Here is a 26,721-nt window from a genome sequence, read left to right as displayed (position 1 = left end):
ACAAACTGAGTTGACCGTTGTTTCTTATCACCAAGCAAACAAACTCGGTTGGCAGGAAAACTGTGCTTGGAAAGCGATTCCCTACACCACCAAGATGGGCTCTGGTTGCTACGAATGCCAATCCTCACACAATGTGGGACTCCAGGTGGTCATTTGCACTGTGAAGGGCACTGCCAAAAACACTAGCCTGTAATTTGACTTCAACTTCTTGCTCTCAGTTTATCTTCTGTTGCTCTGCAGGCCGTATTCGTTACCACAGGAGTAACTGTTGGTTTCACAGCACAAGATTTTCAATCATAACTGGCTGTCTCTTACACTTTTACGCTCATTTTTAGCCACAGCCATAACTAAGATGCAGGATAAGTGTTTAAAAACAGACAAGCGACTTATCAAATTACTGATCTGCAAATTTCTCGTACTGTTTTAAACGCCCTGGTCTACAAACATCCACAGTCTTCATAAATCAGTCCCTAGTCCTTTCCCTTCTAATCAGTACGAAATACTAATTGGCACATGGACTAGCACACCAGACAAAAAAGCTTTTCCCACTGAAATCAGTGGGAAGTCTTCTGTGCACTTCAAAGGGAAGAGAAGGATGTCCCAAGCAAGCACATCCATTTTATAGCCTCGTCCATGCCAACCTTCTGACCTGCAAGTGGAAGATGTGAATCACAACAGAAACGGCCCCACTTCTGAGCTGCCCTGGACCAAACCACTACTGTTATCTTTGGCCGACTCCACAAAAGGCAGGAAGGAGGGGACCCACTCTCACCCGCTGCAGGTTCTCTGCTGGCCTCCAAGCCAACAAGCAGGAGAGACTTCGTGTGAGGTGGAAGCAGGCTACCTGAGGGACCATCGGTTTCCTACTCTAGGTTGCCTAAGAGGAAAAAGGAAATAGTTCTGGAACAATGCAGACGGAGGCTTTAAATAACCAGCAGAGAGGTGCCACTTACTAGAAGTTTTAGCACAGTCTCCCAGCAAACCCAGGAACGCTCTGGGATCCCACAGCTGGCAAGTCCACAGCAGAGGGAAGCACACAGCCAGAATGGAACAGAATTATTAGCAAATGTAATTTTCTCCCTCGTTTTATTCACCAATGGCCATTCACCTGTCCGGCACAGTGGCCAAAGGCGATCTCCCGACCTCAGAAGAGTCAGAGCAGTGCTCACCGCCTGCTGAGCCGGGTCAGCGGGGCGACGAGCCCTCCCTGCCCATCCCCAAGCAAAGCTCCGGACGGGCGGTGAGTGTGGGGCAGGCAGACAAGCTCATGAGCAAACTCTAGAATTACAACACACGCTGGGGCGGTGCTGGGGCATCGCACAGGCACAGGTCCGGCCCGAGGCATCGTCCTCCACCGACCCCGGGCACACGGCGGCCGGGCACCTCCGAGCCGAGCGGCAAAGGAGCCTCAAAACGCGAACCCAGTGGCGGTGAGGGCGGGGGGGGGGATCTCAGGCTCCGGCTGCCCAGGCTCGGCGTCAGTCCTCCGCGTCTGGAAAGACACCGGCCTTTCCTGCCAGGCGCGCTGTAACCAGAGCAGCCCGATTCACACAGCCAACGCCGAGGCGCTGCCCGAGAACAGCCGCGCGTACGGGCTGCCCGAGCGCGGCCGCCGCCTGCTGCGGGGCTCAGCAAAACCCCAAAAGCCAAACCCGCCGCCCAGAACGAGCCCCAGCGCCCGGACTTGGCGGAGAGCGGGAGCGCAGGCCCGGGGAGGCGGAGGAGCGCCGGCTGCACGCCGCGGGGCAGGGCGAGCCCGCGCAGGTTGAACGGCACCGCCCCGCCGAAAAGCCCCGGCGCGGCAGGGAGCTCCCGCGGCCGCCCCACTGAACTCCTGGCGCTGGAGCAACTGGGCTCCGCGTTCCCGCTGCCCACGCAGGGCGCCGCCTCACACCGCCCCGCGGCGGCCGGCCGGGATCCAGCAGCCCGGCGCCGCTGCCGGGGCGGGCCCCTTCCCGCCCAGCAGCAACTACAGTTCCCGGCCTGCACTGCGCGACGCAAGGCCCACACTTCCCTCGCAGGAGGTGGCCGCCCAGCGCCTTCCGCGCCCCCGAGGACTCTAATGCCCGGCATGCACTGGGGCCGGCCGCACCTCCGGCGGTGTGCGCACGGCGCCGGCTGCGAAGGTGCCAGCACCGCGCCTGCGCACCGCCGCGAGGGAGCCGCTATGCCGGAGGGGAAGGCCGCGTTCCGGGAGGTGCTCCCCAAGCAAGGTACCGGCCACGGGTGCGGCGCGGCCCGGCCCGGCCCGGCCCAGCCCAGCCGCCGGCCCGGCCCGGCCCTGGCGCTCACGCCCGGCGCTTTTCTCCCTTTGCAGGGCAGCTGTCGGTGGAGGACACGACCGCCATGGTGCTGTGCAAGCCCAAGGTGCTGCCTCTCAAGTCGGTGACGCTGGAAAAGCTGGAGAAGCTGCAGCGGGCGGCGCTGGAGGCGGCGCGGCCGGCCGAGGGGACGCCGCCGCCCCCGCAGCCCTAGCCCCGGGGAGGGGCGGCGAGCACCGGCACCCGTGGCGGTCGCACCCGCGCTTCGGAGGTACCCGCTTTGTAACGGAGCTTGCGGATTAAAGGCTGGCCGAGGAGGCAGGAGCTGCTGGGGGACGGGGCCGGGGGGAGGTGGGAGGCTCCTTCTTCGGCGTCTGGCCGTAGAAGATGCCGAGTTCAGCGAAAGCGGCTCCAGGCCCGGGAGGCGCCGCTCTAGGGCCGGGCACCGTCAGGCGGTCCAACCCCAGCTCAGCGGGCCCCAGCCTGCGCCCAGGGCTCCAGCAGCTACTGCCAGAACGGGGAAATCTGGTCACAGAACTGCAGTAAGGGAGCGGGAGGGGCTCCCCCGTGCTGCTGTCAGCTCACTCCGGATCTGTCTTGTCCTGGAGAAAGGCCAGGGCAAAGCTGCGCCGGACAGACACACTCCCAACACCTCCCTGCCAGCCTGAAGCATCCTACGCAAGCCGCTTGTTTTTGAAAACATACTTGGTAAATACTTACCCCAAGTTTAATTACTCTCTGCTCTGCTGCAGATAGCAATAGAACAGGCCAGTACTAGATGTACAGCTTAACTGCACACACTTCAGAGATCTGAACACAGTTAAATTTGTTCTGTTTAAAAAGAAAATAAAGCAGAAGCAAGAACTTCACAAAAAATATTTTTAATATGCTTTACCAGAACTTTTCACTTTTCCAGTTACATAGAAAAAAAGACAAGTTTGGTACATGGGGCTAAAACCAACCAGTGTTCTCCCCTGAAACAGATGAATCAATCTTGTCACCCAACTCCATTTTCTTGGGCTCTTTAAAACAAAGAAACAGCTAATTTTTCCTCCCAAAGCACAGTATTTCTTCAGCAGCAATGAAAATAGGATCACAGCAGCTTAACTTGACCCTTCTCTAAAGCTTTTTATGATGACAACACTGTCCTTGAAAGAAAAGAGCGGCAGTCAGACAATGCAAACATGGAATGATTAGGTCATAAACATATGGCACATAAAAAGATAGCTTATCTGAAGGCACCACCACAGCAGAGTGGCCAGTTCTTCTACTACATGCCCAAAGAAGTTTTCTTTCTGAAATTTATAAAACTATTTAAAAAAAAGATTTGTACCCAAAACATGTGCTTTTTAAAAAAATATGAACTGTGCTAAGCAACTCTCTTAAGATTTTGGTATATGTGTACACATATATACATACACACACCAAAACAGCATGCGTGTTTGTATATATAGAGAAGAGCTATTTTCCCTTTTAAACTTTTAAGGCTTCAGGAGTTGGTTCTCACATTCAGTAGCTTTCAAGCTTAAGCCGACCTCCATCTCCTTCGCTCACAAATCGCTTTCTGCCCCTGTAAAAGAAGAAAGTAGCTTTTCAGTAATTTCAACATAGCATCACTTGTGTATTCTTATCTGCCACAAAGAAGAATCTTCTTTTGACCTTGGGAAATTAAATATAAAAGGTGTGCAAGTTCAGCAAGATGAGCTGACATGGTCCATCACTGGTAAACTGCTTAAAATCCAGCTGAGTATTACATCTAGGCTTATCTGCAAAAAGCTTTTCAAAATTCATGTTGTCAGGTGCTCTCTGTTTTGCTCAGCTTGAAATGCTCACACTTGCAAGAGATCCTAGATTGAAAGCCTAGGAGTGGTGTTTTTCTACCCAAAACTGAAGCACACAAGCCAAAAATGCCTCTCAATGTATTCGTAACAGAAGTTTAATCAAGCTTTTGTTGCACTCATGTCTTAACCCTCACACACCCTGAACCTGCAAAACATTCGATACCAAGATACATAAACTCAGTTTTAAGTCTAAAGTCCACAAATAGGCTGCTTTTGATAAGACTGACATCTCAAAACCTGAATTTAATCACAAGCTGTCAAAATGGTTTAAGCAGCTTTACACAACACCCAAATTGGAAAAGATCTAGCAAATAGTATTACCTAGGTGTAAATTGTAACAGCTTTATCATACAATTTTAAATTTTACAAGTATTTCCCACAGGAAACAGAACTTCCAAATCTTACTGTGACTAGCAGGGAGAGAACAGACTACTGATTAGCTACAGCATTAGTTATGCCATGAGTAAACAATACCAAAACAAGCAGCACTATACCAACCACATGACAGACAAGGGATCAGGTGTATAGAGCTTACTCCACATAAATGTCTGTTTCCCTGTGACAGAAACATTGGGATTGGTTGTCTTATCTTGGAACACTTCTCATGCCATTCGGTATGTTTAATCCAGTGCTTAAAAGCAAATGTTTTCTTCACTTTTTCACTGGAGCTGACAGTTTTCTACTGTCACCTGCATGGATCACTGGCACGTCAACTTTCCATCTCAGCACTACACTGATCTCTGCCAAGTTATCAGCAGAACAGAGGAGAGGTTGGCCTTCATCCTCTGGAGAGCACACCAGTGTGCTGCCTTGGATTCCCCAGAGGCTTATTTTCCTCAGGTATTTATCCAGCCTTCAGGTTTCACATCAGTGCAAATTCTTAATAAATTACCAATACAACCCCCCCATTTCTCCATCCTCCAAACTTTCCGTTTCCAATCTGTGATACTTTGGTCCCAAGATCCTGCTTTCCATTACCTACAGTGGGGACAAAAAGCCATGCCTTCACATATCCACAGTGAAACAAGTACCTTGAAGGACAGAGGTCTCTCAGTTGTTTGGTGATTATTCCAGCCTGAAAGCATTCCTCTACAAACCGCTCAAGCACAGAATAGGAGTGTGGCACATCCAGGTTAATATCTGGGATTTCACGATAAACTCGTTCATAGCCCTGTAGTGTAAGGATTCAAATAAAAATCTGGTTATTCTATGATTTTATTACAAAATTTTTAATTATCCCCTTGCACTCAGTGCAGGGGATTGATTTCAAGGTTTATTATGGACAACTTCAACAAACCTAAAGCAAGGTAGCTGCAAACAAGCAGAAAAGGTGTAATACCAGCCAATACCATGGTATTACACAACTACCCACCTACATAGAACACCAGCTGGATTTTTAACTTCTTTAGCACCCAGAAACCCCAACAGTACAGAATGCCTGCGTCAGCCTGGCTGCTATCACATGGGTAGTAACACTATGAAGAAGAGTTAATTTTTCTTCCATGCAAGTAGACAAAATGGGGTCATAAATCTTCACAACAATTTATGCAGTAAGGGAAACACTGGTGACAACCAGAGATGACTTCATCACTTCCCACCAGCAGTACAGCTGGGTATATTTTGACACAAGTCTCTGTGGTACCTAGTTTGCCCTGGGACAGAACAGCTGTCCTGTATTCCTACCTAGAAGGAAAGACATGGATGACTCCAACTGTGCAAAATACTAGCTGCTCTAATTGACATTTGTAATTAGGTGGGTCCTTATTGTACTTCAATTATGAAAAAACTACTGGATAAACAAATTATTTTTAAGAAAAATGAAGCTATATTGTAGTATTTTTAAATTACTAGTTTTAACCACTTAATTGCATAAAGCAGTTGGAAATCTCTGAAGATTCAAATATTCTGTACCTTGCAGTTCTGCTCAGAATCCACCTGTACATCAGTACAAGCATTGTACATGTATCAGCAGACTGTTTGTATGGCATACAGAACCACCATGGGGAATTTAAAAAATAGCATTCAGCAGTAGACTACAAATAGTACTTAAAAGGGAAAAAAGTAAACAAATTCTGGAAGACCTTACCCAAAGTTTTCTAAATGGTATACTTACTCTTTTCATTTGGTCCACAGTAATGACAGAAGACCTCCAGAGAGATTTCAGCAGATCCAGTATCATTTTGAAGGTCTTTTCTCCAGTTGACTCCAAAACCATCACAATGGCCTAAAACGAATCATGCAAGTCTTTTAATGAGAATGGAGACAGTGGTTCAAGTACGTTATGTAGGCTTACAAGGTGCAAAAAGGAGTAAACATATCTGGAAAACCAGAAAGGACTAGAGAGTGTAAAGCATTGCCTTTCTGGCTCAGGTTTGGGAGCTACATGACTAAATCCATATGGCTGCTGCAACACAGATGGCAATTAATTTTGTGAAATTGATTTTGAATCTATGATTATTTTCTATCTGTGATTTTAGAAGAATGAAGTGTAAAGTCTCCAAATCACCACACCCTCCAACTAAAAGGGCTCTGCACTTTTGTCATGAAAGAAATTTCTAAAAGGAGCCCATTTACTGAACAGAGATTTTTGTTGATTATGGGTGTTTACCCTCACCAATAAACAACCATCTCCCAGTTTGGCAGATAAAGAGTACAAATGGGAACAGTCTCCCAGATAGAGCAAAGATCTCTCTCTTACACAGTCTGGTTCTGTAGTATTCTCAGAATTGCACAATGCACACACTAATGAGCACGCAAACCATTAATTTTACATGAAACAATTTAGTTATTCAAATAATATCAAAGCTCTCAGCTTGAACCTCAGATTCCAGTTAGGTTATTTGCATGTCCACATCAAACCTGTTGGTACTACTGACAATTATTAATGGGACTTTGATTTCTCCTTACTTCATACACAAGTTCATGGTGAAAATGGGGTACTTCCAGTTCCTGGAGGCAACGTTCAACTTCCAGCACATCTCCGGAAAGCAAATACTCCTTCAGCAGCATATCAATCTATTGAATTTTAAAACAAAAAAGCCCAACACAAATTAGATATAAATTAGAGAAGCCATCAACTGTTTTGATAATCTGCGGTCAACCCAGCAGCAAGTTAGTTCCTGAAACTCGCTACTCAAGTTTTTATAAACGTAATTAAGACGTTATCAGCAAACTGAAACACAGTGTAAGCCAAATGCCTCTCCACAACGTTAACAGACACACAAGCACCACCAGCACTGCCTCGCAAGATTCACCAGAAAAGGTTAAACTTAATCATACCCACATTACCTTGTCCCCTGAACTACTCCTATCTTCTGTTACTCTCACAACTTCAAAACAGTAACACGGCCTTTTCCTTTAAACCTGCCTACTTCATAGCATGGAGCTCTGAACATTCCTGTTTCTTACCTTTTTTTTTTGAGTTATGATGGTTTTAAAGAGCAAAGCCAAGAAAATAGTAATGGTTTATCTAGTTTAGCCAGTTTCATCTTGGCTCTTTTAATTACTTCACCGTTTTATATTGTAAACTCTTAAAAAGCTAAGTGCTTAAAGTTTTGCTTAAAGCAAAAATAAATGTGTACTTGCAATAGAGAATATGCACTAGCATGTTCCCAGCACTGACAAATCCTGCAAAATCAACAAAATTATCCACATGAGTTTTTAAAAGTTAATTTGTATAAATTCTTTTTAGAAAGCCAAAATACTAAAGACAATCTTCCTACAGCATAGAGATATCCCTTTGCTCCATACCAAAAAAGACCCCACTTAGACAAACAGTAAACTGTAGGGAAAAATTGTGTATAAATCCCCTACCTCTTTAACAAGGTGCTTCACAGACTGCTGGCCGCCTCCGGACCCCCACACGCTGTCTCTACGCTTTCCACCCTTTGTCATGCTCAGCAACACAGTAGCTCGGTCCAGTGCAGCTCTAGAAAGCAAAGTTGGTGTTTTTCAAAAAGCTATTAACACAATTTCATGAAAAGGTATCTCTAACTTTCCCCACACTTGGCCAAAGTGATGAGACCCCTAGAAAGAGGTCAAGGTTCGCAACTCCATAGGGAGATCTGGATCAAGAAGCCAGCAAGCTTGCTCCCCATATTCTCTTTCTCCACACTTCTGGTTATACCATGCTAGGGACAGGTAACAATCCTGTGATGGTTTAAGAACCTGGAACATCCTCACAAGAAAAAGCTTAGTATTTTTTTTACACAGAGATGGATTGTATCCAGGCTCCTCCAAGAACGCAGCTTGGCACATATAACTCACACAAGAGAGTCCAGAGTTGCTTCCACACTTAAGAACAGCTGAAATATTATGTTTGGGTCTAAAGAATTAGGATTTCTTTAGAATTTAAACCAAAACAGCACTTCAGGAGGCAAACAGGTAACTGCAAAAAGATGGGTGTGAACTAGAGAAGCTTGCTAGTCCATTGAGAGAAGAATGAAAAAGGAAGTAAGGTGCTAAAAAGAAATCTCAGATCCAGTTAAGCACCATCCAGCTAAAGGAGGAACAGTTACACCAATCCTCATACTGTGGGCTAGCCCATAACAACTCTATTCACCAAGATTTAATGAGCAGAAAAGACTGGCCAAGAAATAGCAAAGGCAGCAAAGTGTCCCAGGTGTGCAGTATGTAGGCTATGATCCTTCAAATCACAGGAGACATCTGTAGAACTGACAATTTTCACCAATTCGAGCCCTGAAGTTAGGCAGTCAAGTATTTCCCTTCTGAAAGAGACCAACTATCATCATTACAAATGGAGCTTTTAGAAGCTTCAAGATTTCAGCACCTTTGCATCAAGCCTGGAACATATGCTCATGGGGGAAAGGTAATAAAACCTGCCTGGTTATTAAAATGTCCCCCTTTGTCAGGAACTGGTCCTTCAGACTTCTCCACCCTGACATGGAGAACAATTTTACTTCTTGATGAATAAAGCATTGCACATAAGGTCTGGGAAAGCACTGCACAGGCTTCAAACCTTTGTAAGGCAAAACAGTTAATCCCTTGTGTATTTCACAACATATTTACAGCAGCTGTCCTGATGCTATATTTACTCATTAATCACATTAAAGCTTTTTCTACAGACAAAACCTTCTATAATCACTTCTTGTTTCAGCTCATTTTTTTTCACCCTCAAACATAAGCTGGACAACAAACCTGACAAACTGAACTCAAATGTATTAACTCATTTTTCAGGCATTTCAAGTATTTCTCCTCTGACCTGAGTCTTTCTGGATTTTGTTGTGTACTGGCATTCTGAGTTTCTTTTTTATAATTTAAATTTTAAAAAAGTTATAAAGAACCACATGATTTTTATGCTGATGTCCTAAATTCCTGATCACCATCTTTGCCTTTTGGAATAGAAAAGCTATATAAAAACATCCCAAGTTACCGAGCTTGGACACAATCCACAGTGCCTTTGTAGCCATCGATGTAGGTGTTGCTGAGAACCCCATCTCCAACAGCTCTCGCAATAAACTGACCCACCAACTGCAACAGAACAGAAGCATTTTTCCTTAAACGTTGCATTTCAAAGCAGTAGACATTTACAAAGGCCTTGGTTTTCAGATTTTATTTAAATGAGCCATCTCACAGCCTGGGAAATTGGTAAAGACAGCAAGACAACTTACATATATTTTTCAAAATACAATGTCTATTTCAGTTTACTTGATTGATTTTAGCCACCATTTATAAAAAAGAAAAAACATAAAACTTTACAAATATACCTGTGGTGCCCTGGGAGAATCCAACACCAATTCAGGTAGCTCTTTAAGCAGTCTATCAAAGGACTTTTCCACATCATTCTTGCTTACTACTGTTCCACAAAGGTCAGAGATAAGCTTAGATGTCATTTCCCTGTGACTAGCCTTCCCTTCTAATGCCAAGGAAACAGCCAGCACTGGCACACTGTATTTCATTTCACCAAGGTTTAAATCCTTCAGCATTTCCTAAATAAGATTTTAAAAACAAAACAGATTAAGACTTTGAATTTTATTATATAAATATGTATTATATAAATGTTACGAATGCATAAATATTTATATGCTTATAATTATATATTTACATATATGCTTCTGCTCATGTAATGAACATAACTGCTTAGGTATTCTTACTGCATTTTTCATGCCAACATCTCTATACACTCATTTATAGCTACTGCCTGGATTCCCTTGTATGCTAGAGGTTTGCTCCCTAAAAGGAAACAGTAAAAAGGCATGTGACCTACCGAAACTTCATTAGTATCTCCATGTTCAAAATACTCCTGTATGATTGGTGTTAAAGTTTTTTCAAATGCTCTTTCATCCAGAGGCAAAACTACTGTTTCATAGACACAGTTCTCCTATTTTAAAAGACAACAAAAACATAAGGGTATATGTAAACAGTACTGTCTCTTCTTGCATTTTATGCAGTGCTAACAGCATCACAATGTATCTTCTAAATCCTTAATGCTTAAGTCATGGTAGTCAGTGTTCTCCCAGAAAAGATCAGATTGTGTCTCTAAAATTAAAGCAGGGAAAATGCTGCCTAAACATCTTCTTGTATTTTTAATTTACTCTTAGCGGAATTTCCTGTTAAATGATGGTAAACCCTCCAAATTGTGTTCCTAGGGTTCTGCTGACACCACGGCAACACAGAGAGCAAGAGCCTACGCACTGCAGGAAGAGCAACAGAAACTGCTGACCCAGCCCAGCCCAGCAGTTCACTGTGCCACAGCACAAGATTTAACTTCCAGCACCCTTCCCTGCAAGTGGCACTCCAGCCCCCAACAGCAAGCCTGTCTCTCTTCCCTAGTGACTGTGTGACCAGACAGGCAACAGCACGTAGAAATCAGAAAAAAGGCATTTCCAGAGTATTTGTGAGTGAAGACTTCCCTAAGGGGGAAAAAGAATCACACACCAACTGTCTCTTGTATAACCTGGTCTGCAGGGTTCCAGCACAACCAGATCTCCCCACTGTAATTCAGTTCCCTGCTCCTCAGGGTCTACAGAAGTAGCATTCAGAGCAAAACTACGTATCATAGAAATATGCAGTTTTCCAACTAATGTTTACTGGAAAAAAGCTTTCCATAGCAGAAGCCCAAAAGCCTATCCTCCTTTCACATCAGTCTACATTTAAAACCTTAGAAAAGCTAAGCATACAAAAGTTCCACAGAATATTTATTCTTCATTAAACTTTCTTTGTGCACCCATCAGCTTCATTTTTAACAGGTTTCTCTGTTAGTCTTGAATTGCAGGCAAAAAAATTATCCTGGAAGAAGGTTTTCATATTCCTCTCAGCCTCTGCTCAAAGGACACCACCATCACTCTGCTTATGTCATACAGAATTTACTTAGAGTCTTGCAATTATATTGATCTCAGAGACTTTAGTAATTGTGTTTGTAATCAATATTTCTTTTTCTCAGTGATTTAATGTTATAAAGCATGCTTTACCCAAGGAGCTTTACTTTCCCTCCCTACCCTGCTAATATGGCTGTAAGGTACAATCTTCTACATTGTATTCTAAATAAATACACATAAACAAGATACCCAGGCTATTGACTCTGCACTAGTTTGAGGTGTTTGTACCAAGTAGATACAAGACACCGGTAAGGTTGTGAATACAGGGAGTTATAAAGAACATAAATGATACCGTCCCAAACTAAACCCCCAACCTGAGGAAACTTGTGATGCATTTCTAACATGGTGCCTGCTTGAGACAGAGCAGCACTGCAACACTGTCCTCCATGGGAACCAGGAGGAGAGCACTTAGTACAGCCAAGCCAGGCTGACATTCACATAACTCACAAGGTCACCCTTCCATTGACAGAAGCAGCATCAAAGCAACTGGAAATAATAAAGGAAACAACACTGCAAAGAAATTATTTGCCTACCTGGTCATCATCATAATTAGGATCCTTGATATCTACCTCTTCTACATCATACACTTGACCTGGTGTTCCCCAAACTCCTTTACCACCTGCTCCACCTGGAAAAATAATGGACAGTAAGCAAGGACCACCAGTTTACAAACAACACTTCTGAGTTCAACCCAACAGTCTTTCATCTCAGTGATGTATCACCACTTGTGCCCACCTCCCAGCTCTAGCAATATATGCTGAAAAGCATGTGTTTGTATGACATGTTCCACTTGAGCAACCAGTCTTTTCACCACCTTCCAGTAAGATACCAGAAGTGGTATGAAACTGCACTTTCAAATATAGCCATGCTTTTAAGTCAGCATTAGTAACAACCCTGTGAACCACCAACAGTTCAAATTTCTGTATTAAATTTGCTAAGAAAAGGTACTTGCCTTAAAGGCAAAAGTTAATTGATGACACATGTAAAAATCTTCTAGTAAGAATGCTACCTAACATCTAACACAAGGGACCAAATCCCTGTACAGAGACTGTGGTTTATGAAAATGATTCCCAGTAGTAAAGAAAATTACTATGCTTTGGAGAGGATCTTTATCATACTACTGTCTTCAGCAAGCTACACCAACCTTTCTTTGGTAGACCTCTTCCCTTTCCAGACCGGGATCGCCTGTCCAGGAGTTTCCCCTTTGGGCTTGTTGGTACTAGCCCAATCTTCAGTGTATCTCCATTGTCACTAACAGAGTCTCCTCTCCCAGAATCTCTAGAAGAGTTTTTCCTCAACCGTCTCTTTGCTTTAGCATTTATTTTGGCTTCAGTAATTGAAGTTGCAGGAATCCAATTTCCATTGATTTCAGTCTTCTGTTCCTCAGACCCACCGTTTTCTTCATCCCCAGAAAACGGAGCATCACTTAGATTCTCAAGTTCTTAAAAAGGAGACAAAAAGCGTTTGTTGTAGTTTTAAACAGTTTTATGTTAAAACAACAAAACACACTGCCTTTTCAAAGGATTTCAACATTAAATAGAACTCATATTTCCAACAGTGTAAAGGAAAATTATGTTGTTTTTAAAGTATGCCTAGACATAACAGTAACATGGAGTTCCTTATTCCCCTAGCCACAATCTAAGTGGAGCATATGTCAAGCACTGGAAAGCAAATGAACAGACTGTTTATAAACAGGTGACCTACAGAAAACCCCACCCTTCTTAAACAAAAACTATCAGAACTCCTCATGCTGTAAGATCTTAGTGCCCAGTTCTCACTCCACCCACTCACGTCGACTGATAAACAAACAAAAACTGCCAGGGAGGTAAATTCTGTAAGAACTCACTAATGTTACCAGACTAGTCACCACAGTTAAATTCATTTCCTAAGTCACCAACCAACACTCCCCTCATTCAAGAAATTTCAAACACAGCTCACCAGCTGGAAAATCAATTATTCAGACTTACAAGTATACAAAAGCATCACTATTTTTATTTTTTAAGTTGGGGGGGGGGGGGGGGGGGAGGAAATGCTGTTTAATACAAAGTCTGAGTAGTTTAGTAATGTTGGCTTAGAGAAGAAAGTCTTTGAAAACAATGTGGTCTCTCTTCTTTATGAATTGTCCCTCACTGTAGCTTCTGCCAAGATTGTTTTTCAAATGGCCAAGGTTTATTCACCAATATGATCAGATCTAATAGATACCTGGCTTCGTTTCATACCCCACAAAAGACTCTCAACTTAAGGATCTGTAAATGCCTCTAAGTACTTAGCAGTGCAATAATTTTCACTCTTGCAGGAAGCTAATGCACATTTAAAATTTTGTAGTCTTATTTCACACAGGTAGGGTATCCCCCACCTGTGCTGTATGGTTCAGCAGAATGTCTTACTGCAAGCATTATGAGCAAAAGCCTTTCTAAGTTCTTCTTCCTAATCTTAACTCATCAAGATAAAAAAAGCACTTAGGGACCCATTTACATTCTGGTTAGTACCCTGGGAGTCCTTGTAATTTGGAAAACACACATAAAGAAAACAGCCACAGCTCACATTTGCACAGCCCTTCTTTTCTTAAGAATTCAGCAATGTCTCAAAGATAGAGCCTAGAGTCCCAAGCCCAGGAAGCACACAGAGAAGCAGCTGCTTTCCCAGCTACACCAAGCCTGCTTTACAGAAAAGTTCACTGCCATAAATTGGGAATATGAGTAGTATTTTAATTTGTATTTGAATTTAGCTGACAGTATTACTTCACCATCCCAACACATTCTAATTAGCAACAATACTTCTCAGAACTAGATTTATTAAATTAAAAACAGGCTCATGAAAGCTGTTTTGAAAGAGAAGTGCACTAAAACAAAACATTTTCTACCTCAAAGTTATTTACCCATATCAAAAATGATACTACACTACAAAATGAAGAAAGTTTGAGGCAACTGCCTCCTTCGTGATCAAAGAAACAACATTTAGATGCTGGTGTTCACAGATGTGAATGCCACCACTGAACAGTAAACAGCCATTCCAGTCTAAACTTCATCTTTCCACTCATTACCCCTGCAAAAACATTCCTTTTATGCTTGCAGCAAGCTAAAAAAGAAACACATGCCTCACGCCCAGGAAAAGATTCCCCACAGCAAGCTTTCTCAGCTTCTCTAACATCTTAATAAGACAATGAGAGATTTGCATAGACCTTGCAGAGGGGGCAAAAAAAGCAAAACCAAACAGAACAGGTTTCCTTCCTCTCATTCCCCAGGGAGACCCCATCAGCACAATCAGCTCGTCTCAGACAGATGAGTTTAAATTCTTCCTTGTGACCACTCTCCCATGCATTTCTCCAGGTTAGACCTGCAGCCTGGCTGTCCAGGAACTACACTCTTCGATGACCACTTCTTTCTCAGCTTCCAGAGAAAACAGCCAACAATTAACACAAACCATCTTGAATCTGACAACTACTGATAAAATGGGGAGGCTGCAGTCCAACCTCCTCACACAATCCTGATCTGAGGTTTAAAACTAAAGGAAATCCTCCACAGGAAACATCCAACCCATAAGACTTGGTATTTCTCACTGCACTACAGAATTTTTTTAAATGTAACCCTATTGTTTTCAGCTGCAACCTTTCCTCACAGTACAACCAACTGGCTTTCCACTACCTTGTTAGGCTGAAAAAAAAATGGTTAAACAGTACTACTAGTTTTCAACAATTTTCTGAAGTAGCTTTACAAAAAGTACATCTAAAATAATGCAAATCTTCCTTTCAGCTTCTCATTTTTACATTTATAAATGCTGCACTAGTGTTCTATAAACTTTGAGACTTTGCTTACCATATATTAAGAAGTTATCCAAATTTATCTTACTACCCTGCTATTAAGCCTAGCAGGCACACTTGAGATTTGTGCTTTTAAGGTGCTACCTTAATTAACAAAGCATTCAGCAAGTACTTAACTACACACAAATTTTGACCAAAGTAGGTCAATTTAGATATCTAGCAGTTTCCCACTTATTATCCAAATGTAATTCTAAAATGCTGAGAAGCAGTGTATCTCCTACATTAAAATAATTCTGGTTTAAAATAAGAGGTCATATGGAGCATGCTGCCATTTCAACTGCATTACATACCAACTTAACACACATATGTATATTTTAAAAAAACATTTAAAGCCTACAAATATTCTGTGGTACAAAAAGGTCAGTTCAGATCACTGCATCTTTTGTAAGACACAGAAAACAACATGAAGCTGTGTTAATTTGACTAAGCATCATAAAAGACATTTGTACCATGGGCAAAACAGTCAGTTTCAGGGCAGTCTCTAACACATGTTCAATATATTTTTCCCATGCCAGCTCACTTCCAGAAAAGCCTTTCATCATTTATTTCCTCTAAGTTTACACTAAACAGCTACATAAAAGCAGAATTTGTACCTCTCAAATACACCTACAACATATTTAACTTTTGAGCTTATTCTTTTCTCCACACTAGCACTACTGGAAGTCAGATGGTAAGAATCCCAGAGTCACTATTATTAAGTGAAAATAATTATGTTAATATTTCTGTAACAAATTTTGAAATCATTATCATGAAGCAGGATATTATGATATATAATTGGAAGAACTATTATGTAAATTTTTAATGAAGGGGTTTTTTAAGCCAGTGCTGTTAAAAAATGAACATATAATACAATTTTTCTACAGAGAACGCTTAAGGTCACAAAAGTTTTAAGTAAAAAAATACTGAATTTATTACTTACCTATTGGGGTAATATAAACGTGCTGCTTCTCTATTTCCATTGTTGCTTAAACAGAACTGACTGTGAAATGTGAAGTCTTAACGTCTTAATGTTTTCCCTCCAAGACCTGAACAGAAACAGAGCAGCTTAGAAGAAAAGCACTAGACCAAATCTTAAAGAACTGCAAAAACTCTCAGAATACAATGCAAAAATAGGGGGATTTTTTACAAGTTATAATTAACTATCAGTAACCACTGAAAAGTTCCTGGGAAGGTAAACGATGCAACATGAAACAGCACCACCCTCAAACTCTATCAAAGCCTTGATGTCTGAGCAGCTGTCAGTTCTGTTGCTTATGAAGGAGGCACCAGGATAAAAGCCGTTATTTTAAGGGTAAAAGCCCTCCCAGTGCAGCTTTTTTTTTCATTGATAAAAGTCACCTCTATCAACTTAGCCTGTCCTGTTTTGTAAAGTGTTTATCTGTATGAGCAAATGATTCCAATGTTCTATTGCACCCAGAAGAGAAATATTCTTCAGGTGAACTATACTGATAAAATGGTACCAATTTATCAAGTTCAGACCAGCCCTTAGAGGACAAGCTGTTTTTTGTTCCTCCCCTCAAGGATACAGTCGCTATGTTTTACCATTTGTTTACAAACAGATGTCAAACTTTGACACCTGCGCTTCTGCACCCTTCAAACACTCCTTACAACCACCACTCAAGCTGCAAGGGATAAAGCTGAACACTTCTCTTTTTCTGCTACTCTTTCTCCCTCTTCCTAGCAGCTACAAACCACCTCATGTCACTGTGAAAGACATGGCATCATCCATCTTTCCTTAACATAGACAGAAAACTAAGCAGCTCCAGAATTCACCAGCAAGATTTTCACAAATTGCTTCACAGTCCTTCAAAGTTCTTAAGTGCCTTACAAATTCAGTGGATCTTTTTTCCTCTTTCTCATCCTTTAGTGCCCTGAAAGCAGCTTACCATTGAGATTGTGACACCAAACAGCAGCAGTCCCTTCCCCTTTTCTTCTCTTTCCTTGTTTTCCCCTCCTGTGCCCTCTTGCCTACCGCAGAGTTATTAACTGCAAATGATTCATCTCCGACCGTTGGCAATAAAGAAACTCTGGTTTAGGGCATGGTATCAAGCTGCCATGATCTGGCATTTCCTAGTGTCAGCCAAACAGTCAACAGCTTTATGTAACAAGAAGTCCTCTCTGCCCTACACCATCTTTTTTAGATAAACATTTTTTTCAGAGTTACCTCAATCATTCAGGAGTTCAAGTGTTTCCAGTCACTGTTGGGTCAGGTATTTTCTTGTACAGATCTCAGTCTAATCTGAGCAAACTACCTTGTAAGAACGGTTTGATTCTTCCTAGCAGAATGTTCCATCAGTTGTCCACCCTTCTGAAAAGAAAACGACAAAGGACAAAAATCTTATTAAATAACCATCATGACTTTTTTAATTTGTAAGTCAAGCCTTAACTTGTAATCAAGTCCTAAAATTCCAGTGGTAAAATACTTTTTCCATATAGGACCCCAGCTGAAATCCTCCACCTATGACAACTTCATAAATAACAACAAGACTTTCATACAGTGTCTTTTTAAGACTCAGCACCCTGCTTTTTTTGTAATATAGATGATGGAATGACTGAGCCTTACAACTCAAGTCATCCTATTGATTAGTAGACATTCTCAACAAACCCTCTCATTAACTCAAGCCAACAGGTCTGCTGGAGCTTCAGAATGCTACAGCAAAAAACATTTTTAAAATCACTTCATAATCTGCAGAGTTACATCACACAGTACTGTCTATCAACCACAGAAAACAATCTGAAGACCTGTATTAAAAGCATCAGAATTACCCTAATATTTTGTTAGAATAAATAAAATTAGAACAAAATGGACATAGGTAAATTTAAGCATCTGCAAAACAAGAATGCTGTGAGATATCAGTGCTTTTAAAGTAGTTTAGCAGATGAGGGTGTGTCCTAAGTCACTGAAAAGGACCAATATACTATGTCCAGCTCTCCCCATTCACTACAGCAGCACATACTCCACCTGTGCAAGAAATTCTAGACCAGCAGGCAAACAGCAGCAAATTAACGTTTAGGAACAACACACACTGCAGAAGAAAGCTTCCAAAACTTATCAAGACCTTACACCTGGGCAAAACATCCCTGAGGAACTTCCACACCGCTTACACCTCTCTTCTCCTCTCCCTGACTTCAAGCAAGCCCTCCCCACCAACGAGGAACACTGCGGAGGCCCAACAAACACCAGCTGTCGTCCTGCAGCCACACACAAGAATAACCTCGCAAGATTTAGCTACCCCTACAAACCCCGTGCCGCTGGAAGGCGCCAAAGGCGGAGCAGCTCCGGCCCCGAAGAAAGGCCTGACTGGGAGCCTAGGGCCGGTGGGAGCGGTGCTGGCGCCGGGCCCTGCCGCCTCACGCCCGCACAGGCCTGGCAGCCGTTCACCCGCCCCGGCTGCGGCCGAGGAGGGTCCGCACCTCACGGGACGTGCCCTCAGCTACCCTGCCACCGCCGGAGACGGCGAAGCGGGACGCAGCGAAGCCCGGCTGCCCCGACGGCCCGGACGCGCAGAGGCAGCGAGAGCGGGGGGAGCTGTCCGGGGGTCAGGCCCGGGGAGCGGGTCCTCACGGCGTCAACTGCCCCTCACCGACCGCCCCGCGGCCTGGCCGCCCCTCACGCACCGGGCGGGGCCGCCTCACCCTGCCTGCGAGGAGGAGAAGGCAGGGCCGCCCGGACCCCGGGCCGTCCCCCCTCACTGGCCGTTCCCGCGACTGTTACCAGCGGCGGTCGGCGGGCCCGCCCGCTCCGGTCCGCTCGAACCGAGCCGAGCCGAGGAGCCGCGCCGCTCCTCTCGCACTGCCCAGCCCCGCCCCTCAGCCGCGCGCGCGCCGCAGCCTGCTTGTTTTTGTTTTCTTCCCCCCAGCGACACGAACCCCAGCGGCGCCGCGGATTGGCTGGCTCCCTCCCGCCGCAGCAGCCAATCGGCAGGCGGAGAGGCCGGTGGGTTGGGACGGTTGGAGTGATCGGCCCTCAGGAAAGAGAAGGGGGAGCGAGAGGCGGGGGAAAGGGCGAAGCCATCTCGGGGGTGGCAGCGGGAAGGGACCACTCGGGCGGGTAGGGCGGGAGGCGGCCGGCTGGTTGCTTGAGGCTCTGAGGAGACGTCCTGTGGCGCGGCGGTGCTCAGCGCCCAGCGCAGCGCTCCCGGGCGGAGGGAAAGGAAATCCTTCGGTGCGTGAGGCAGGCGGACAGAGCGCTCCGTACGGCGCTGCGTGCTGCTGCCGTCAGCAGGGCCCGGCGCCCCTCCTGCTCAGGCACTGTCCTGCCGGCCCTCTGGCGTGTGCCGCCCTACTCGGCATGGCTGGCTCGGTGGTTAAACACAGCTGGCTCAGGCCGCCTGGGTAGGTGGGTACAGAGGTGTCCTGCGGGGCTATGGCGCAGGAACCAGGCCAGCAGCTTCCATTTCCCAGCCTGACACACTCCGGTCTGCTCACAGGAGCGCACGGTACCAGCATCTCCACCTGCCTTAACGTTTATAAGGGTCACTAGTGTCAGTTAGCAATACCTTGGACAGGTCTGAGCTTGGGTGTGAAGTGACAGTCCCCAGGATGTGGGAGAACAGTCATGCCCGGAGCCCATGAGAGAGATGGGTGGGTGTTCACAGTCCGGGGACAGAACCGGGCTGGGAAGCTGAGCCCTGGGTGTGCTGGCAGCACGGCCTGCCGTGGAAACCCTGACAGCTGTGCCTGGCTCCTCCACGACATTGAACCCTCCTCCTTTCATCAGAAACAAATCACTTCTAAATTTTTTTTTTTCTGAAGCAAAACCACTAGAAAAATAAGGTATTGCCTCTTGTGTTGCTGACATGGGGATTTCAGGCCTTTGGCTGCCTCTTCGCCAAGACTCCTCTACTTTGCCCTAATCATTGGGTGTTACAGGACAGGGCTTCAGGCAGGGGGACTGGGAAGTACCACAACAGTGGTGTGTCGCAGCTGTCAGGCAAAAGCCCTACTTTGCAGGGAACCTGACAGGTAAAAAGGTGATGCAGCCACCTTCTCCACTACTGAAACTTCTAACAGCTAAACCACGCACAGCCATGCGCAATAGTGCAAACTTACTACCTTATTGTAGTTTACCCTCTTTATTCTATAGGCACTGCCTGGGGCCAGACACCTGATTAAAGATGACAGCCCCCTGTCATTGTCATGTATTTCGCTCTCTGTTCACGGTCTCTCCTAAAAACTCAGCTTTGTTTTCTCTCTGTAACTTGTCACTCCGGAGACCACAAGCAATAGCAGGCTGGTGCTATGAGGGAAGAAAATACAAATCCTTTCTTCTTTCAAAGTACTTCTGCTTTGCAGGAATTTCCAGCTGCCAGCAAGAGAATCCTCCTCAGTTAACAGATTATGACTTGACTTCTGTAGTAGTTTTACATATTTTTTTCAGTATAATTCCACTCCAAATCAGTGTCCTTTTGACTCAAATAAAAGCCAAATTTTCCTTGTATAATAACCTCTGAAATCATTTACTGGCCCAGCTCTGCATGAATCATAAAAACTGAGATGAAAACTAAATTTAAGAATTATAACAGCAGAGAATTTTTAAAAGACTGTGCAGCACAACTGCTGCATTTTCAACCATAAATACTTTCCCCATCAGAGGAATGACAGAAGATCTTTCTCATTTATGAAGATACCACGTTGCAGACATTTTCAAGTCAGGACAGTTCATCGTGCTCACACAAGACCTGTTTTTTTTCCACGTGCAGCCTAGCGGCAGCCTCAAAAGGTGTTGTTTCCCCATCAATCAAAAAGTAATTTCTAGTTTGCTCTTTGCATCTCCACTGACTAGCACGTACCAGGCAAACCACTCCAGCGCACTGAGATTTGGAAAATAAATCCTAGCTATTAACACAGATCATGGAATTCAGCTTCCCCTGCAAGACAAGGGGGGCTTTGAAGAGATTTGGCCACGAGGAGGAAAGAGGTGGCAGCGAAACTGAAACAGTAACTAGAACCTGCGTGAGAGAAGATGCCGCAAAATCAGCAAAATCAGTGCATCGTGCCAATTACATGTTTTAAAGCACTGTGGAAAATTGCTAGGGGATTTTCTGGTAAATTTTACGACTGGATCTCTTCCAAGAGCCCCAAAAGCTGGGTAAGTAATCAAAAGAAGATGAAGGCCCCTGAACCATCCAGCACACCTCCTGACAAGAAAATGGTGTGTTTTTTCCTTTCTCTGCTGGATGTCTCTATTAGCAGCTGGGCTATCAATCACTGAAAAATCTCATCCAGATTTGGCTTCCTGTGTTTTCTGATTTCTGAAACACTGACCTGGAAAAAGGGCTGATGCGCATGAAAGATTATTTCTATTTTCCACTGTATCAACCAGTCTGCTAAAAGACAGCCCCTCTTCTTGCCTTTCTAACCTCAGAACTGCCTGTAGTATTTAAAAGACAGCTGATCACATGCTGATCTCTGAGCTGTCGAGACCTGCTTGCTCCTTCCCAGCCTCTCTCCCCCAGCCATCTTAATAGCAAACATACCACCATAAAAAGAACAGAGCAGAATTCCTCCCACCGTATGGAAAAAAAACCCTCCAAACCCCTAACCCTCTTTTGACTGTTTCTGGCTGGTTTGCAGCTGCAGGCAACCTGTGCGGGCTGCGCAGCTCAACGCCCGCTCCCCGACACCTGCATCCCGGGGTTACCTGTGCCCAGGACCTCCGATGCCCCGACCTGTGTGAAGCGGGGACCCGCCGGCAGCTGCCAGGCCCCTCCTGCTCTTCCACCCCTGACACCGCCGATCACCTGGAACAAAATGTTTGCACGGAGGCGAGCAGGTCACTTCCTTCCTTAGAGCCTGCTGGGTTGTTTTCAAACTCTGCCCTCCCTCCCTTTCTCACATGCTGGCCAAGCCCTCCCGTAACACCCAGGGGAGGAATCCATTGGCTGAAGTTTCCCAAAATGTGGGGAGCAGCCCTTCCCCCGTCCGATGTCTAGTGCACAATAGACACCGCGTGTCTCCGGGCTGCTCTTGGCCAGTTTGCTGCCAGCCTTTGCTTTTTCATCATGTTTTATCTGAGCTGTAGCTGAGGTGAGTCACGGAGGTCCTCTGACCTCTAGCACCAGAGAGAGCAGTGAAAAGCTGGGAGAAGTTGTGTTGGGCTAGAAACATTGCAGAGCAGAGCATTCTCGTTGCCATCCCCACTGCAGATCTTTTAAAGTTTTACTTTCTCTTTTAAATATTTTTGAAAGGCAGCATCTGTGCTCCTGACACCTCAGCAGCGCTGTTTGATTACAGTCGAGTCTGTTACTGTGGCACTTGGAATATAAATTCCCACACATAATGCAGACAGCAAAAATGTATCTGTTAACTCAATCTGCTCTGTTCAGTTGTCTGTCTCTCGGCCTTCTGCTTGCTTTCCCTTCAGCCTACTTTTATTTTTGCATCTTCTGCAGAGGTGCCTTCCTAAAATGAACTGCAAGCACAGCAATCCCCTTCTCCATCAGGCAGCGTCAGCTCCAGGTTGAAAGGATACTGAAACACGCCTTCGCTTATTTTTTTAATGCTCAGTAATTAGAGTTGCTTTTGAACATCCTCCGGCGGCCCCGTCCGTGAGCTGGGAACGGGGCTGTGCTGCAGAGCTGCCTGTGCAGCGCCTGTCAGGGCTGTGAGGTGGTGGGGAGTCGGTTCGTGTTTGCCTGAGCGTGGAAACGGAAGCGTCACCCGCCGCGATGGCTTTGGATAAACACTTCCCCGAAGCACAGTTTGCCTGTCTGTATCGTGCCTTTCCAGGGCTTGCCCCTCACGTTGCACAAAAAAAAAAAGCCTTCCCCTCTTCACATTTTTGAGTACGCCCTCCTGGCAGAAGCAGCAGAATTTGGTTCGCTTCATAAAACTGTTCCAGGCATGTCTGTCTCCTCTGTGCTGCATTTGTCATCTGTTCATTCTTGCCTTAACAAAAGGCAACCGCACATCTGAAAAGACGCTCTACTGGAAAGGGCTGAACTTGTGAAATGTGCAGAAAAAAATGGGAGTACTTGATCTAAGAGTTCCAGACAGTGAGTTCATTTAAAAGCTAACAACCAGAAAAGCCAAATGCCACCTTTACCTCGGAATAATTGTTCTTTTTTTTCTCATTTACTGTGGGAGAAAATCTTAGGGAGCCATTTATTAAAACAAGGTGTGTTATTGCCTTGTAATTATTATTTGACAAGCCAAGGTCCTGTGATTAATAAATCATGTGCCTGTTTTTTGTGTGTATATAATCACATGCTCCTTATTTATATTGACAGAAAGTTACAGAATATTTGCCTTTGTGCATAGGACTGGAAGGAACTTCTGTGCCACCAGGTCTCCAGGTACAGGTACCTTGTGATATATAATCCTTTTCATAAACTTATCAAGTTCCGTCCTGAAACTGATTTAATATTTTGCATGCATGACTTGCACTGGGGAGCCTGTTCCTGAACCACATTGTCAATCAGTTAGCAGTGACCTTCTAACCAAAATGCCTGATGTCTCTTTTTGATCATTTACTCTGTACTGGCATCGTCCCTTAGCACCCTCAGCCCTTCCCTTTCCCTTGCTGGGAGCATTTACGCACAGAAACCCTCTTGGTGTCCACATTCACGCTGCAAAATGAAGCATGAGAACCCCTCCTCAAGCACACCCCAGCCCTTGCTGCAGCCTGGGCTGCACCTCTCCTGCTGCCTTCCAGGACCACATTTCTCGGTTCATGTTTCCACCCAGTTGGCGAGTTGGTGACTGAAGTGTGAGCTGCCAGCTAGCTCGTAGGAGAGGGCTATGAATGCCACTTTCTGCTGCTGACTACTTTTTTCTGTGCAGTATCTCAAGTCTCATTTGTCCTGAAGTTGTTTCATATTTTCTGTCATCAGCAATTTCACCAGTTCTCTGCTAACATCAGTGCCAAGCTCATTTACCAAAGCACTCTGCCAGATCTCCCGTAATGATGTTCAAAGCTCCCCTGGTTAGCTGCCCTCCAGCCTGACAGCCCAGCTCTGCTCTCACAGCAGGTCTTTATGGGGTTTATACCTTGTCCTAAATCACTTCTCCCTTTTCTTAAGAACTTTCCACATAGCATCATATGAAATGTGCAATTTAAGTCCAGAGAGACGAGATCCACCCCATTTCCTTCACTAAGCAAATTGCTTGCAGCTTACCTTACCCAAGAAAGATAAATGGGTTTGATAAACCCATTTAATCTCATGCCATTTAGCTCCCTGTCTTTTGCTAGCCTTTCCTTCGCCAGTTGTTCTGAAACTTTCTGTATACTATTAAGCTGAAGCCTTCATGCCCATTCTTGTCCAGATCGGTTCACTTCTTCTGTATGGGCTCACTGTGCTCCTGCCTCTGACTGAGGGACCTGTTAAAGACATCGGGCCAGTTCTTCTGGAGCTCTGGCATGTGGATTAGCCCGTTCCTCTGCCTCTGGTGAAGGAAGGAGCCCTGAGATTTGCTTCTAGCCTGGCCGTGAACATTTCCATACCCATCCCATTACCCCTCTCATCTGCAGCCACATGATTAACACCCTCATCCTCAGTGAAAGTTAAGGCAAAGTACAAGCTCAAGTTTTGCACATACCTACTATATGTTAACCTGTACCCCTGTAATATCGCTTTTCCCTTCCCTGCTTTCTTCAGCCACGTGCAACCAGGAAAAATATTTTCCCTTTTCTATGAATATCCTGTAAAAGACAAAGCTCCAACTAACTTTTGAGACACAGCTTTTATAACCAATCATTTATTTTGCTTTTTAAAATGATTCCTTGTAGTGACTACTCATTCTCAGTGCCATTTCTGAGGTTAAAATTTGTTCAGCTCCAGTCTCTGCCTTCAAATTCTTCCCCTTGCCTGGGTTTTATCCTCACTGAAGTTACACTTAATTAGCTAGAGTTTTATCCCCAGTCCTGAAGTCTCATCCCAGTGAAGTTTAAACATGTAAATCCCTGAGCTCCTACAGAGAGTTGACTGTATGGATTAGTTCCTGTTATTTATTTTAATATGCCCCTTGGAAGTCTGAAGCTGTATCAGTCATGCCGGACTTGATCGAAGGCATATATTTTAAGCAGGGTACTGCTTATCATTAAAAACCCAGTAGTATCCCAAGTCTTCAAAAGAAAACCCCAAACCTTTGATCAAAGCATATTTTCCTCATATTCCTAGAGGAAAAATAAAGCAAGAGAGATTGGAAGAGTGGAAGTAGATTAGTGTTGTCTTAGAAATAAAATTTTCACCTTAAAAATGTAACTCAGCAAGTTGCCTTTTGTGTACAGCACCGAAAAGAACCTTTACCTCATTGGGGCCAGGAGACTCAGCTAAGGCCTTCCCCTGGACAGTGAGGTCTGGAGGTCTACCTGCCTCCCTGCCTTGTTTCACGGCTGCTTTTTTTCTCTCTCCTCTCCCTCCTCAGTCCCTAGTTCTGGGTTTTCTCACCGCTGCCACACTGTCCCAACACCCCAGCACAGGACTGAAGTCAGAAGAGTGACACAAGGTGCACAAGGACTTGACATGTTCAGCTCTCTTGCTGTGAGGCACGGAGGTTTGGCACCCAGTGCACCCCGCAGTGCAGCCGGCTGAGCCAGCCAAGGAGCCCAGCGTCTGCGCAGTGTATTTCTGATCTCCCGGCGGGTGTCTGCAGGTCTAACTGGGCTCCTCGGCCAGCTTGGGCCACTTGCTCTGGAGGGACTCAGTGCTGCTGCACCTTCACCGCAGCCCAAGCTCGGCTGGCGAGACCGTGCGGCCTGGCTGCAGCACTGAGGTAAGCGACAGCACTTCTGTCCTCACCAGTTTCTGCACAGTGTGTTCTGGGGCATGCAGGCTTAGTGTCCCTAGTGATGTCCCCTGTGAAGGAAGGTCCTTCCCGTGTGTGTGCAGGCTGGAGGGAGTGTGCTGGCGATGGGGCCGCCACCATGCTCAGCCGGAGGGCACACCACCACCCCACACCGCCCCTTGCCCTCCAGGCCCTCCAGGTCTCTGGCTGCTGTGGATCCAGCCAGGCTGAGCCATGCCAAACCAGACTGCGGCCTCAGGCGCAACAGATCCCACCACAGCCCCTCAGCAGTGTGCAGGGGGCTCCTGGGGGGTGGGAAGGAGCAGGGCTCAGCGAGGGTGGGTGCTGCTCCCAGCCAGGCATCTCCTGAGCACTGCCTGGGCTGCGCTGCTTCTCCGGGTGGGCTGCGTGGTTCCCCCATCTCCACACTCCAAGGAGCTGGCCTGGCACAGGAGAAGGGCAGGTGTGTCCTTGCATTGGGGCACAAGGAGTAGAGTCAGCACTTCGGGGCCGAGTTCCCACCTCCGACGCCGACTTTCTGCATGACCTAAGGCGAGTCACTTACCCGCTTTCCTTCATTTCCTGACTCTGCTGAACGCCAGGGATAATAAGTAACTTTGTGTGAGTGCTACGAAGCTTTGAAATCTTTAGATGAAAAGATGCTGTATAATTGCAAAGCATTTTTAATAATGCTAATCATTCGCTTCACTTTGCATCACCCGTCGGTCCCAGGC

At 45.3% G+C, this 26,721-nt stretch overlaps 2 protein-coding genes across 5 annotated transcripts; one reads left to right on the top strand and one right to left on the bottom strand.

Annotated features, from left to right (window-relative positions):
* The first annotated feature begins 2,160 nt into the window (after positions 1-2,160).
* On the top strand, positions 2,161-11,244 carry BBIP1 (BBSome interacting protein 1). 3 transcript variants are annotated; one of them, XR_014617333.1, is made up of 3 exons: positions 2,161-2,213; positions 2,318-2,532; positions 10,711-11,244. XR_014617333.1 is itself a non-coding variant. In XM_084264783.1 (2 exons), the coding sequence occupies exons 1-2, from the start codon at positions 2,168-2,170 to the stop codon at positions 2,473-2,475; spliced, it is 204 nt and encodes a 67-aa protein (XP_084120909.1). In that variant the 5' UTR covers positions 2,161-2,167; the 3' UTR covers positions 2,476-3,096. The 3 variants fall into 3 exon arrangements, 1 of the variants encoding a protein (XP_084120909.1); XR_014617334.1 differs by lacking the exon at positions 10,711-11,244 and adding an exon at positions 6,236-6,301; XM_084264783.1 differs by lacking the exon at positions 10,711-11,244 and having other exon boundaries at positions 2,318-3,096.
* Positions 3,127-18,586, bottom strand: PDCD4 (programmed cell death 4). Of its 2 annotated transcripts, XM_084264782.1 has the most exons (14): positions 18,503-18,586; positions 17,424-17,567; positions 16,179-16,284; positions 12,584-12,880; positions 11,973-12,067; positions 10,329-10,442; positions 9,829-10,050; positions 9,495-9,592; positions 7,916-8,030; positions 7,010-7,117; positions 6,216-6,326; positions 5,134-5,273; positions 3,769-3,831; positions 3,127-3,404 (listed from the first exon to the last, which is right to left on the bottom strand). In XM_084264782.1, the coding sequence occupies exons 3-13, from the start codon at positions 16,216-16,218 to the stop codon at positions 3,771-3,773; spliced, it is 1,401 nt and encodes a 466-aa protein (XP_084120908.1). In that variant the 5' UTR covers positions 16,219-16,284; positions 17,424-17,567; positions 18,503-18,586; the 3' UTR covers positions 3,127-3,404; positions 3,769-3,770. The 2 variants fall into 2 exon arrangements, with proteins under 2 accessions (XP_084120908.1, XP_084120907.1); XM_084264781.1 differs by having other exon boundaries at positions 3,127-3,831.
* Between the last annotated feature and the right edge of the window lie 8,135 nt (positions 18,587-26,721).

Source organism: Gallinula chloropus (genome assembly GCF_964237585.1).
Source record: "Gallinula chloropus genome assembly, chromosome: 5".
NCBI lineage: Eukaryota > Metazoa > Chordata > Aves > Gruiformes > Rallidae > Gallinula > Gallinula chloropus.
Note: the sequence above shows the minus strand (reverse complement) of the source record. Positions and strands in the feature narration are given on the sequence as shown.